This window comes from Paralichthys olivaceus, chromosome 16 (assembly GCF_024713975.1).
Source record: "Paralichthys olivaceus isolate ysfri-2021 chromosome 16, ASM2471397v2, whole genome shotgun sequence".
Classification (NCBI taxonomy): domain Eukaryota; kingdom Metazoa; phylum Chordata; class Actinopteri; order Pleuronectiformes; family Paralichthyidae; genus Paralichthys; species Paralichthys olivaceus.
This window is the reverse complement of record NC_091108.1, coordinates 10,077,092-10,091,137: the sequence shown is the minus strand read 5'-3', so window position 1 is coordinate 10,091,137 and position 14,046 is coordinate 10,077,092. Positions and strand designations below refer to the sequence as shown.

Here is a 14,046-nt window from a genome sequence, read left to right as displayed (position 1 = left end):
ATGAGTACCTCAACGCCTTGAATAAGTTGTGATTATTGTAATAAACTACATTATGGCTTGGAAAGTCTTTTGTGATCTGCCACTTCAACAACTTTGTATCTTCCTTATTTTATCGTTTTTCGGTCTGTTTTGATACCACTGTGATTCTCTTTGCTTTTACCTCTGCACTGATATTTCTGCTTTAAACACTCAAGCCTCTGTTTCTATCAGGGCTGATGTAAGAATATGGATACCAGCTACCACTATAACTAACCCTATCTCTCTTCAGCCGGACGTGATCCTAACACTTACGCTTGGCTTTCCTGGCCCTTTCCATATTGTAATGCGCTACGCCACCCCCAAACAAAGGGGGAGAAAACGAGTGCGAGCAAGGATCTTGGTGGTGGATGAAGCTGGCTTTCAGTCTTGCTGTGACTGTAAGTGAAGGGCCTGCCTTCCTTTTTGGACGTATTTCCCTCTCGTCATCTTGCTTGCTGTCTGTTGATTAACCCGCCCCTTGTTTGTTTAACTTCTCTGCTCACCGGACATGATTTTTAACCTTTTCTGTTATACCCTCATCGTCAACTCAAACCTGTGTGCGCGTTAGCAGTCAGCTGTGTGTCGCTCTCGCCCCTGCAGAGTGACGTCAGAGTAACAGTTCATGTTGACCCAAGAGAAGGGAGTCAACACTTGTTCCGTGTGGTTCTGCGATTCATTAACCCGAGCAGCACCAGTGTGACTGGTAGTGTCAGGGCTACCAATAACAGAGGCACTGCAGGTGAATCAGCTTTTTCATTCCACGAGCTGCCAAATCTAACCCATCATTAAAAGTGTATATCATTCCCTTACTGACAGTGATATATATAAGCTTTCACCCAGCAGTGGTATTTTCTGTTAAGTGTGTAAAATGCTGTACATTTCTGCTCGTTTACAGCAGGGTCAGACCAGAGTAAGGAAGTCATATTCCCAGAGAGTCGCTCGCCATCCTTCCTCACCGTCCCAGGAGAGGGCTTTGCCGAGCCCTTTGCTTTGACTCCTGGGAAATGGATCATTCATATAAAGGCCGAGGGGATACTGCTGGTGAGGAGGACCTTGATGTAGAAGTTATTGTGTAAAAGTGCATTTTGTGCAATTTTCTTTTGATTAAAAATAGCAAATATATGAAAGACTAAAATCCTAATATAAACACTAACACTCTCACTTCTCAGGACTATTTAGTGCTGCTGCCCAGGGATTATTATGAAGCACCTCTGCTGCAGGAGACGATCACCGAGCCCTGCACTTACCTGCCCACTGCAAACAGGAACACAAAGTAATCATTTAATGATTCTGTTCAGTCCATTCATACTCACCACTCATGTATGACATAGGAGGGTTTTATTTTCAGAGCTATTTCTCCTTTTTTTTTTTAAATCTTAGATTAATTTATCTTTAATTTAATATGGTCCTACAGAAGTCATAAGATATTATAATCATAATGAAGTTGAGGGTTTATTATGCCTCTGTCAATGACAGTTAGTGGCCGGATTATGTTTATGGTGTCCGTCTGTCCGTCTATTTCACCTTTAGGGAATTCCTTCAAATTTGGTGCAAATGATTGAATTGATAGAATTTGGTAGTCAAGGGTCAAGATCACAGGGAACTCATTTTCTTATAAACATGATACATCAGGAACACCCAGGGAATTTCATAACATCTGGCACAAACATTTGTTAAGGATGACTTGACCTGTGTTTAAAGTAAAACTACACTGGTTTGCTAAATCTTACAACCACAGGGCAGCAATTCTATTGTGTATCTTAAATATGCAATCATCAGTAATCGATCATGCCTACAGATGAAATCCCACAATGCTCTGAGCAGACAATCAAAACCTGATAACCATCAAATAGCAGCTAAAGCAGGATGATGATGTAGTAATCTCTTATCATTCGTGCTGAATCTGACTATGTCTGTGCGTGTCTGTCACAGCTGTCTATTGTATAAGCATGTGGCCATGGACGGCTTTAGCTCTGCACTGGGCTCACAGGGAAGACTCTCCAGCCGCAGTGGGCGCAGGAGGCGGCAGGCTCGTGTGCGACGTCCCACCCCAGATCACCCTGAGATGGCTCATCTCAATGGCAGACAGGTGGGAAGCCATGACTTAATACAGACACAATGTATTTATACAATGTATAATGTAAGTATAAAAGGGTTCAACACTAAACTATATGTCACTAGGAAGGTTCCGCAAAGCTGATGATTGGATTTTTCTAAAACTATACCTGTCATCTTTTAAGTAACTTCCTGAACTTCCTTTTTGACCTTTGCTCATAATTTCCATTCTCTCAAAATCGTCCACTTTATGTTCTGTTCATGTGTTCTATAGTCTCAGCTTCAGCTCAGTTTGCGCGTGCCTCGCTCTGGCCCATACGCTCTGGTGCTGGAGTACGCCAGTGAGGTGGATGCTGTCCAGAATGTCAACATACTCATCGATGGTCAGCTAGAAGGCCAGATCCCGGCCAGGGCTAATATTTACAATTGTGCCTACAGGTAAGTCCTCCACTTGTTGCTCCAGCTTCCAAAAGAATGTTGTCTTGGTCTTTTCAGTGTGTGAGAAAAGTTCAGAATCGCAGTTGTAGAATATACATGTTTGTAGCTGTAGTATCTTTTAAACCCCTGTAGCTTTTTGTGCCGGAGTGTGGCAGTGGACAGCAGTAATCAGGTGGCAGCGTTGCAGCTCTCTCATAAGACAGAACTTCTCCTGCAAACTTCCACAACCTCATTCCTGCTGGTGAGAGAAATGTTTCCCCAAAGAAATCATCGCTGCTCATAAATTAGATGGCAACAATGCAATTTTTAAATAAACACGTTTCTCTTGACAGTACAAAGTGTATGCAGTGCCTGTGGAAGAGTTCTCCATTGATTATGTCGACCCCAAGGTGCTTTGTGTCTCCACTCATGGCCGCTTCAGTGAAGACAGGTAGGTCACCTAGAATACACCTCATTGCATGTTTTCAAAAACACACTTCTACATGACCCATGAATGGAAGCTGCAATTTTGGAGATAATAATATAAGACTGGTCCTTTCGTTGTTGTGTGGAGACACATCTGTTTTCCAGGTGTTTAAATTCCTACTGCTGTGCAAGGTCATTAACCTGAGGCTCAACTTCAGGTCAAACTTTCTCTCTCACACTAAATTTACTCTCTCTCTGAACCTAATGAGCAGGTTAGATGTTACAGTTACACATGTGTAAAAACAAAAAAGAAGCATGGAATCAAGAAAATGTTTCTGTATCAGTTTAGTTTCAAAATCTGGAAAGAGACGTGCACATTTGACCAAGTTCCAATACGAGCATCAGAAATACCTCTGATACTGCCCAAAATGCAGAGTCGGGCATCAGCGAGTATGCAAATCTACGTACTGATCCAATACTACGTCGTTAGAGTATATTAGTTTCACCAAGATAAAACTGCATTTTCTTTTGCAACCTGATGGTACAGTTTGAGTCTGATGTGTAATACCAGAATTTATGTGTATAGATGAGAAAAGACTGATAACCAGAGGATGTCACGACTGATATTTTAGGTGTGACTGACTGGTCTCCTAACAGGTCACGTTTTTCTGCTGCAGTCGGCCTGTGCAAACACTTGCACCACAATCAACTGACAAAAGCTTGTTGCTGTTTATTGTCTCCAGTCGGCACTGTGTTCTGAGGCAGTTTGACAAGCCAACGTCAGCCTGGATTTTCTCCGCTGCCCGTGACGGACTGCTGTCAGTCGTTGCACCCCAGCAAGAAGACGACGAGGACTTGAGAAGGAGACGACAGACGGCGGTTTTCCCTGTCCAGGAACCGCAAGGTGTTGGGGTGCTGCTCAAATTCCCTCAGGTATTAATTAAAAAAGAAACAACATGTCATTTTTCCAACCCTTTTAAATATATTTGCTGCAGTGAGTTTAAGATGTTTATTAAGCAACATCTGCAGTGACATTATTTTCTATTGCAACCTTGGCACTGAAAGTCAGCATCTAGCAGTTGTCAGTCAGTTCACGTTCGTGTGTGTTTGGGGGTGTGGCTTAGACAAGAGGGCTGATGGGAGGATATTTCCAGGATTACCAACCCTAGCTTTAATTTTTCCTTGCCTTTTTTTCTTTTCCAGACGGAGATCAGTTTCTCTCCCAGGGTGCCCCTCCCGGGCAGGTATGTGGTTGTGGTACATTATCGCCAGCCTGAACATACCTCCTTCCCTGTGGAGGTCCGGGTGGATGCAGGGCGTGACTGGAGGGGTGAGTATGTTTGAGGAAGTCTGGCTGACTAACATGTGGTCAAATAGCATTAAGGAGTTCATTCGCTCCTGTTGGCTAGAAGCATGTTTATTCAGTCAGGGGGGTGATTCCTCCTTGAGATTAGATTAAATCCCTGGACTCATGACAAGATGTTTAAAAGACTTCTACACACTTCCCTATAAGGCTTCAATGGAGAATCTGAATATTGTATTCTCCCTCTGTCACTCAGCCTCAACCCTGCTTTTCTCTTGCAGGTTCAATAAACGCATCCTTCTGCCCTGCGGTGTCTGGCTGCAGGGAGGTTGTCATCGCTGACGGACGCATTACCCTCGACTTGGACCAAAATGTTTGGCGGCCACCCACCATTTCTGTCATCGTGCCACCTAGGAAGACCCTTACTCTGGTCAGTGGTTGATGCGAGAAGTCGGGCAGGGTTTTGATGATCTTTGTCCACTTCATTTCTAAGAATAATTGAGAAAAATAATAAAAAGCATTGATGAGTGTTTCTTCTTTGTAAAGTCTGAGTGTTTGAGTTGAGGACTTGGCATGCTGAGATCCTCTCTCCTCAGTGTTATGCCAAACCCCTAACAACCACAATGAAGGGCCTGTGTTCACCCTGGCAGCCCCCACACAGCTTTATGAAAGCTAAGCTTCCAACCTCTGGGGCAGGTCTTGCTTTTTTGTTGTTGTTTGCTAGCTTTCTTTTGCTTCTCTAGATTAAATCAAGCACAAAAAACAATCTAAAACACTTAAAAACCCAGAGATTATCCATTTAGCTCTTTCTCAATGTTAGTGATAAATATATTTGAAGAAAAAATCAAACCGAAGTGGATGTTTTTGCTGAGATTGTGTCTTTTTCTTATGCTTTGTATAATTTGTGTAGGATTATATCTTGCTGGTTCCTGACAACAGTTACAGCCCAGATCTGCTGAAAGAGAAGCCGCAGGATAACTCTGCAGATTTCGTACAGCAATGTCGAGGAAAAGGGTTTTATATTGAGTAGGTATCCACCATGTCATTAAAAACAAACTGGACACAAATCTAGTAAATATCTTTGTTTTAAGGGCAGTAATCTGTTTATCCTGCAGTAGCAGTTTAAAAAAATAAAAGAGTACAGTGCATGTTTTTGTAAATTGTGCCCTCTAGCTGTAATTATCTGGTATTAAACCACATCTGCATCATAAGGAAGTATTTCTCTTTTTCTTCAGCCCGAGAACCTCCTCCAAATTCTGCAGTGACTCAGCCCGCTCACTCGTCGCTGCCTATAACGACGGAGCTCTGGCCTGCGACTGCGAGATGTCTGGCTCGACAGGAGCTGCCTGTGATCCAGTTGGAGGACAGTGTCCCTGCAGGCAGCACATCATTGGTCGACGGTGCACAAAATGTGCCACCGGATACTATGGCTTCCCCTACTGCAGACGTGAGGAAACATTTATTTGTATCGCGCCAAATCACAATATACATTATCTCAAGGCACTTTACACATAAGATGGAGAAACCAACAGTTCCCACAATGAGCAGCACTTTGACAACTGTGGAGAGAATATACTCCCTCATGAACTGGAAGCAGAGAAAAATGGGGAAAAGAGGGGAGAGGAATGAGAGAGAAAAGGGGGGGAGAGACCAGGAGCAGTTGTGTACCTTCAGGTTTCAGCTCTGACAGACTTGTTGTTATGTCACAGCCTGTGAGTGTGGTCGATCCCGCCTGTGTGACGAGGTGACGGGACGCTGCATCTGCCCTCCTCAGACGGTTAAACCGAGTTGCGAAGTGTGTCAGAGTCAGACTTTCAACTATCACCCTCTGCTGGGCTGCGAGGGCTGCGAGTGTTCCCCAAATGGCATCAAGGCCAACGCAGGACCGGAGTGTGAACGCACCACGGGACAGTGCAGGTGAGGGGAAAGTATGGACTATAGCATTTATTAGCAAGATGGATAAATGAAAATGCATATAGCTATTTATTGTGTATCATACTAACGACCAGGAATGTTGCCACGTTTCCTTTTTACCTGGAGTAAAAGTTTTTCACAAAAAAGTAAAACAACATTTAGTAACTTAGACTAGAAGACTGTCTAAATATAATTTCAATGGGACACTCTTTTTATAACTTGAATTTATTAATTATTTACCTTCATCTAATGTTCCGAACTCAGAGTTTGTTTTTAATGAATAGATTGTACATGATTTGATAGATTTTTGCTATAACTTATCTTTCTTTTATCCTTCAGTGTAACATAGAGCATTTATTAAATAAATGTTCTTTCCCATGTACTAACTTTTCAGGGATATCAAATGGAATGTGCGGCCTGCAGCTTTTTACCTTGAAAGTGAAACGTGACACCAAACCCCCTCAAAGTGATTAGTTTACAGTCAGGCTGATATATAGGTTGTCTTTTTCTGTCCTGCAGGTTTTACATCACTCAGTTGCTGAAAAACAAAACAATGGAATGCATGAACAAGTAGCAGCAACATATATGTTACTATATACTGAGCAGAACATATACCAATGCGGTTAAACTGTATTTTCATATTTTAAAAAATGAAATAAAAATTTGTTTAGTACTTACATTTCACAGTAATGACATCCACATAACTAAGCACATGTGACTGTTTTGTGGATTTAAAATTTGACTGAAGATAACAATTCTGCATTTTGCGCAGTTGCAAGCCTCGGATTGCAGGCCGGAAGTGTGACCGCTGCGCTACAGGTTACTATCGCTTCCCCGACTGTGTGCCTTGTAACTGTAATCAAGGTGCCGTCACCCCTGACGTGTGCCACCCAGACACAGGGAGGTGCCTCTGCAGGGTGAGTTCACTTCATTAAATCTTCTAGTTTCTCATTTTTGTCTATTTCTCTTTCCTTGCTCTGACCTCTTCTTTCTCTTATGGCTGCTGTGTTTGTAGAGGAATGTAGCCGGTGTCAGGTGCGATACCTGTCGGGAAGGTTCCTTCTATTTTGACCTCTCCAACCCTCACGGCTGCAGCAGCTGCTTCTGCTTCGGAGCCACTGACCAGTGTCAGAGCTCCAGCAAACGCAGGGGGAAGGTGTGTGTTTGCTTTTCGTGCTCCTGCATTTCTGTGAATGCAAATTTAATGCAGACAAAACCCTCTGCTAGCTAATGTATGTGGTGAAATGTTGTGTGTTTAATGAAAGAGGCTCATACAGGTGTTGTTCTGGAAAAGGACATACACTGGCATGATAGACAGCATACGTTGCCATGGCGATGGCACGTTAACTCATGAATATTCATAACTTCAAAGATTATATCATGACGTCATCATGTCAAACCTTGCTGCTCTGGAGGTGCTTGCCTGACTGTATTTAACTAACACTAGTTCAAAATGTAGTCACAGATATTTGGAATAACACAGTTCAACACAGTTTGAGGATGGATGTTTCACTTGTTACTCCTCATACTCCCCGTGATCAGTTTGTGGAGATGCGGGGCTGGCGTTTGGAAAGACCCGACCAGGGGGAGGTTCCCTCGGTCCTGAACACAGCCAGCAACACAGTGGTGGCAGATATCCAGGAGCTTCCTCCTACAGTGCAGACTCTACTCTGGGTGGCACCACAGTCCTACCTGGGAGACAGAGTAAGTCAGTGGAGGGAAAGAACATCAAGGCAACAAGATCTGCTGTCAATAACTGTTTTCTAATAATTAAATATGTAAATAGATGCTGTATGGTATCTCCAGAGTGAGAGATTAAAATAAATTAGAGAGATGGATTGATAGAAAGGTTAAGTAAAAGTCAATATTTGAAGAAAATTTAGTATTTTTTCTGATTTTTTTCAAAACGAATAGTTGAAATCTGAGGAAACACTGACTTTTGTTTAAACGACTCATCTAGAATTGAATGTTGTTATTAGTTATTACGCTGACAAATTACAGTTTAATGTGCCTCACATCTCCAAGGTGTGTTTTCACATCTGAATCACTGGGTTTAGATAATTGAGTTTAACTTATTCCTTGTGTAATGCTGTAAAGTCCCTGAATTTATATGAACTACTAGTAAATTGTAGTCACTGATAGAAATGATGGTCCTAACTATCCTAGTTGAGAAATAAAACAAAGGTTGTATAGATATAGAGTTTTCCTTAAACCTATTTCCTGTATTATATTTGTTTATGCAGTTTTTACAGATTAACTGACATTTTGATGGATTTCTCTTTCTCTTAGGTTACATCTTATGGCGGTTTCCTCACCTACCAGTCCAAATCCTTCGGGATCCCCAGTGAGGGGATGATTCTGATGGACAGACGACCTGATGTCGTGCTGACTGTGTGTATATTCTCACCATATTGTCATATCATTTCTTCACTCTGATTCCTCTTTTTTTCGGTTTATTAACCCAAGTCACTATTTCTCCCTGTAGGGTCAGGACATGACCCTGATCCACATGGCTCCTCAGGCCCCACTTCCAGACAGGCTGTATCAGGGCAGGGTCCATCTTGTGGAGGTAAAGAATAATTCAAACACATTAAATAAAAGCTTTAGCAGGAATGAACTAGAAAACCATAATTTAATACATACAAGTGTTGGACAAATAGACAAATAGAAGGTTTTTTCTTCATCATATCAAATGTGAAAAAACTGAAGAGTCTCCACCTTCAGATTTCTCAGTCCCCACATAACAAATCTGTCGCCTGCAGGGAAACTGGCGTCATGCTATCACCAACAGGCCCGTGTCCAGAGAGGACCTCATGATGGTCCTAGCTGGTCTGGCAGGCCTGAGGATCCGAGCCTTGTACTTCACCCAGAGCCAGCGTCTAAGCCTGGGGGAGGTGGGCTTTGAGGAGGCGACCAACACAGGGACGGGGAGTCCTGGAAACACTGTTGAGCATTGCTCCTGTCCACCTCAGTACACCGGAGATTCCTGTGAGGTGAGGCACTAAAAAGGCCATAAACTATCACTTGGTATTGCTAGTCTTCATTTTTTATATAATTGAAGGAGTCTAAATAAATGTAAGAAGAGTTTATGATTATAAGGCAACAACCAAACTTTGGAGACAAAGCCTGAGAGGGTATGCTGTTTCATTGACACTTGACTTCCGTACTGAAAAAAACCCTACAGCTAAAATCTCTACATGGCATTCGTTGTTCAGTCTGAGGGAAAATGCTGAAAACAAAAATATTGTGAGGAGCGCCATGGATCATTTTGTCAGGTCTGACGGTGTTTGGCATTATTTGAACGTTGAAGCAGGAGCAGGGTGGAGCAATGATGGAGGAGCAGCACCTCATCCTCATATTTTTAATTGTCCTGACACGCCTGAACCGAGCACCACACCCTTCACCTAGAGGAAAAGTTTGTCAGCTGAGGAACCTTAGGTGGAATGTACTGGAAAATACCGGCCGATGAGCTGTGCAGCCAAAACTGAGTAGCCCCGGGCTGGGATATGATGCACAATCACGCAGGCATAATGTTAGTGATTGTACAGATATAATCACTGGCGTGGCTGCAGCTCACAGGAACGTTTTACAAACAGGCATGATGTAGTTGCTAAGGATAAAAATGTACCCAAATTCTTTTTATCCTTATATAATGCGGACTGGACCCAGTGTGTTTGTGCTTCTCAGATCTGGATTGTGTGCACATGATTGCTGCAGTTTGGCTCACAGAACCACAATAAGACTATTAATGAAACATTTTGCCGAGCATGTATCAGCAGAGAAAAACAGTAAATTAAATGATCTTAATTTATGGGAGTGCCATTGTGGTTTCCAATCTGAGTGTGCATGAGCCATTGTATGTTCGGGGGTGTTTGAAGGAAGTCTGTTATGTGTGTCCTGAGGTGATATGACAAGTACCTCACCCTTACGCATGGGGTGGGGCAGTTGGCAACACTGTGTTGCTCATAAAACTGTGTGTGTGTGTCTGACACACCCAGTTTTGTCTCTTATGTGTATGAGCAGTGTGATGAGTTTGTCTGCGTTGTCTGAGGATGTCTGACTTTTCCTCTCAGTCACTTACCACACACACACACACACACACACACACACAGTTGTGTGTGAGTTGTGTCTCCATGACTTCAGAGAAATTATATTGACGTACATTGATTTCCTGGGAACTTAATCTAACCTTACTAATACTAGTTACCTCTTGCCTAACCCTAACCTAAACTTAACCTAAACCTAATCTAAAACTAACTAATTAACCTAACCTAAACATGTCTTCATCTTAAAATGAATGTCCCTGGAATGTGACTGTGATTTAGGTCCCCACAGCATGAGTAATACCTGGGCCACACAGACACACACACGTTTACATACAGAATATTAGACAATATGGATATACAGTGTTGAGGTTGAGGATTTATCTTTTTACAATTTCATTTTATATCCCTCAAAACTGTAATTTTCCTTTTCTCTATTCAGAAATGCTCATAGTGGATCCCCTGTGTGTTGTCAGTTGTGTGCTTGTGCACATTTGACTATCTTGATATTTTTTTCAAGCAACACAATATGCCAGCAGGAAAAGGAGAAGGAGAGAGCATGTAAACACTTGCATGTGTGTGCTTGTGTGCCTGCATATACTCATAGTGATCTGTGAGTCTGACTCAGGTGAGAGATGGGGTGTGTCCTCTGTGTGTGTGCTTAAGAGGCTGAGGCAGGGCAGAGTCGAGCATTATTTCACACAGACTACACACCAGGAATGTCAGATACTTGTATGGATAGACGGCGCCGTGCAAACGTTCTTTTGCCGACACTGATATGTTGGACTTTGATCGGACTGTGCTGCGGCAGCCACAGGCCCTACGAGAGAGGAGAGCGAACTCGCCACACCAGGCATAATGGCAGATGGGCTCAGTGGACGGAGTATCCATCCCTAAATGACGAAGGGGGACGCTACCCCTCAGAACATAACAGAGGACAGAGAGTTCAGTATCCCTCTATTAATGATGATGCCAGTTCTCAGATTCAGGTAAAACCCCATGGAGAGCTGATCTTGTTTCTTTTTTTCTACAGCTCGCAGGGTTTCAGCTGTGGTTTGGTGGTGATTGAAGGCTGTTATCTCTGAGGGCAAAGGCCACACTTTGGCTCTTCAGTGTTAGCATTTAATGACAATTCAGGTCAAGTTTATGGCTGTGTGCTCTCAAAATGTTAGGAAAAAGTTTAGTCTCCTTATTATTCATGTGTACAGGATATTTCTCAGGGTGAGGTAAGATGATAGATAGAAACTAGATTCATGAGAATTATTTACAGAGCAATGTTCACATTGAAATGTAGGACTGTTTTTACTCTTATAGAATTTAAAGGATTTGAATTGAATCTGTAAAATATTTTTTAATAACATCCTGTACATCAGCATCATCATTTAACATTACGTATATAACGCGATAAATGTAGTATCAACTCCAAGTATCATAATTGTTGAGTCAAATACACAGTCGTATGCCAGGGTTTATGGGTTATCCTGTTTATAATCTGTAACTGTGTCTTTATATCTGTGTTTTTCTTTTCAGAAATGTGCTCCTGGTTTCTACAGAGACGGCAGTGGGTCTTACCTGGGCCGCTGTGTGCCCTGTAAGTGCAACGGTCTGGCTGAAGAGTGTGAGGAGCGAACAGGGAAGTGCCTGGTAAGTGATAAACTTTATCTCTCGTCAGTGACCGCAGGTTTACAGTGCAGACGACCACACATACCTACAACCAAGAGGGATTATTTTAGTTCAACTGACTCCAGTGTAAATCAAGTCAAAGTCTATTTATATAGCACTTTCAAATATAATAATTAGGGAATAATTAGGACTTAAAATATTTCACAATAACAGATAAAATCTACTAGGTAGCGGTTCTAATATAAACAAGTAACTTTAAAGGTCCAGTGTGTAAAATTCAGGTGAAAAGGATTTTTGGCAGAAATTGAAATTTTTTATCACCATATCAGAGACATTATTTATCATGGCCTCCTGATTTCCTGTCATGGAGCCCCACTCGCTAATTATCCTCCCTGTTGGGTGGATGAGCCTTTAAGCATTTCTAAATCTCCACCATCTCTGTTGTGTTATTGTTATGCAAGATTCTCATGACTGGGCCTGTGTGTGCAACACACGCATGGATCAACACCCTTACAGCAGTGGCTAAAAAGACTCTGTGCAGAGTGCATCAGACACACTGTTTGAAAATGAACCTGCTCTTTGCCCCTATGTCTTTTTGCATTTGTGCATCAATGTGACAAACTGGTTGATAAGCAGCAGTGCACACATAAGTTTAGTTTTTTTAAAATTCAGTGTCTAATATCTTGCCATGCGACATCCTTCGCTCTTCACGTTGTTTGCGAGCGGTTTTAATTAACACATAACATCATTTTCAGAAGTGTCAGTACAACACAGCCGGGGACCAATGTGAACGCTGCAAAGAAGGTTACTATGGAAACGCGGTTCAGAGGACATGCAGAGTGTGCCCGTGCCCGTTCAGCGTGGCCACAAACAGGTGGGGGAGAAAAAATGGAACACTCCTTAAAACAGCTGTGTAATAATTGAATGGGGAAATGGATTAAATCGTAATTTTGCTGTCACTCCACAGTTTTGCTGTAGGGTGCAAAGAGGTTTTTGGAGACATCATGTGTATCTGCAGATCAGGCTACACAGGAGACAAGTGTGAGAGGTGAGCGTCTCCAAGGACGATTAATGGAAATACTGTCAATTCCTGTTCTGACTTATTCCTCTTTATCTACAGATGTGCTCCTGGTTACTATGGTGAACCACTGACACCAGGAGGAAGTTGTAAACCCTGTAACTGCCAAGGCAACGGAAACAACTGTGATCCTCAGACTGGAGGTTAGATCATAGACAGCCTTGCATGAATTCAAAATAAAATTTTTCCACATTTTGTTTAGTTTAATATGGTGATTTTTTTGCTCCACAGTTTGCAAGAACACACTGGAGCCTGGAGACACAAACACAGATGAGCACTGCCAAGGTAACTAAAGAGCTGTTACCTTTGACTCTGCAACATGCATTTTACAATGTATTTATTTGTCAATTGTCCTTTGTGTTTCAGAGTGTGACAGTTGTGCCCAGACATTACTACAAGACCTGGAGAAGCTGGACGACGAGCTGGGACGTATCAAAGGTCAGCTGGACAACGCCAGTGCCAGCGCCTCCTCTCAGGACCAGCTGAAGAACCTGGAGAAGGCTGTGTCCGACACCAAGGTAACATGCCATTCTCCTGAAACCACGCTCACTTGCTGTGACAGCCACAGACAGGGCTGATAACCTCAGGCAGGTTGTCACATGCCGAACGCTAACAATCAGAGCCACAGTCATGAGCTCTGAGATCTTTGCACAGTGCATTGGACCATTTTTTACACATGCACACACTCACGCATACACACAAACAGTATGGCACAGGATGGGCGTGTTTGTTCAAACATATGAAATCCCCGGTGATAAGCAATCTCAGGGAATTTTGTCCCCCATCCCATGTGTCAACACGAGTTAGAGACTGCACCACTGAATGCCAGCGTCTATCGCAGGAACTTGTTGTTTCTCATCCCCTCAAAATCTCAGTGTTGGATCCACTTCATTTGACTGTGTATTCTTTGTATTGTTATGATGTCTAAGTCTCATGCTTCAGTACACCAAATACCAAGGATGAATCTGCTGTTATAAAGCTGTTGTTTCATCTCTGCCGCTGTGCTTTTTTACAGATTCTTGTCAACAAATTCAACTCTGCCATCAGCACCCAAAAGTCCAGGATCAACCAGCTGGAGGAAGACACAAGCTCTCTGGTAGATGACGTCACAGGCCTCAAAGGAAAGGTAGAGTGCTGGAGCCAATACTTAGGATTCCCATTCAACAACA

At 42.7% G+C, this 14,046-nt stretch overlaps 1 protein-coding gene across 5 annotated transcripts in view; it reads left to right on the top strand.

Annotated features, from left to right (window-relative positions):
• The window catches only part of LOC109640356 (laminin subunit alpha-3-like), a 51,680-nt gene that overhangs the window by 24,203 nt on the left and 13,431 nt on the right, over positions 1–14,046 (top strand). For 2 of the 5 annotated variants that reach the window (XM_020104318.2, XM_069511161.1), the window contains exons 22-47: positions 619–757; positions 914–1,059; positions 1,188–1,291; positions 1,951–2,107; positions 2,348–2,511; positions 2,644–2,752; positions 2,844–2,941; positions 3,660–3,849; positions 4,120–4,246; positions 4,501–4,649; positions 5,130–5,245; positions 5,455–5,666; positions 5,929–6,136; positions 6,906–7,050; positions 7,149–7,289; positions 7,676–7,837; positions 8,423–8,524; positions 8,619–8,702; positions 8,896–9,126; positions 11,707–11,820; positions 12,555–12,673; positions 12,767–12,847; positions 12,920–13,020; positions 13,109–13,162; positions 13,244–13,395; positions 13,893–14,003. In XM_020104318.2, coding sequence (XP_019959877.2) covers positions 619–757; positions 914–1,059; positions 1,188–1,291; positions 1,951–2,107; positions 2,348–2,511; positions 2,644–2,752; positions 2,844–2,941; positions 3,660–3,849; positions 4,120–4,246; positions 4,501–4,649; positions 5,130–5,245; positions 5,455–5,666; positions 5,929–6,136; positions 6,906–7,050; positions 7,149–7,289; positions 7,676–7,837; positions 8,423–8,524; positions 8,619–8,702; positions 8,896–9,126; positions 11,707–11,820; positions 12,555–12,673; positions 12,767–12,847; positions 12,920–13,020; positions 13,109–13,162; positions 13,244–13,395; positions 13,893–14,003 — 3,516 coding nt within the window. Of the gene's footprint in view, positions 1–268; positions 417–618; positions 758–913; positions 1,060–1,187; positions 1,292–1,950; positions 2,108–2,347; positions 2,512–2,643; positions 2,753–2,843; positions 2,942–3,659; positions 3,850–4,119; positions 4,247–4,500; positions 4,650–5,129; positions 5,246–5,454; positions 5,667–5,928; positions 6,137–6,905; positions 7,051–7,148; positions 7,290–7,675; positions 7,838–8,422; positions 8,525–8,618; positions 8,703–8,895; positions 9,127–11,706; positions 11,821–12,554; positions 12,674–12,766; positions 12,848–12,919; positions 13,021–13,108; positions 13,163–13,243; positions 13,396–13,892; positions 14,004–14,046 lie in introns of all 5 variants that reach the window. The other 3 variants (XM_069511158.1, XM_069511160.1, XM_069511159.1) reach the window with 2 other exon arrangements.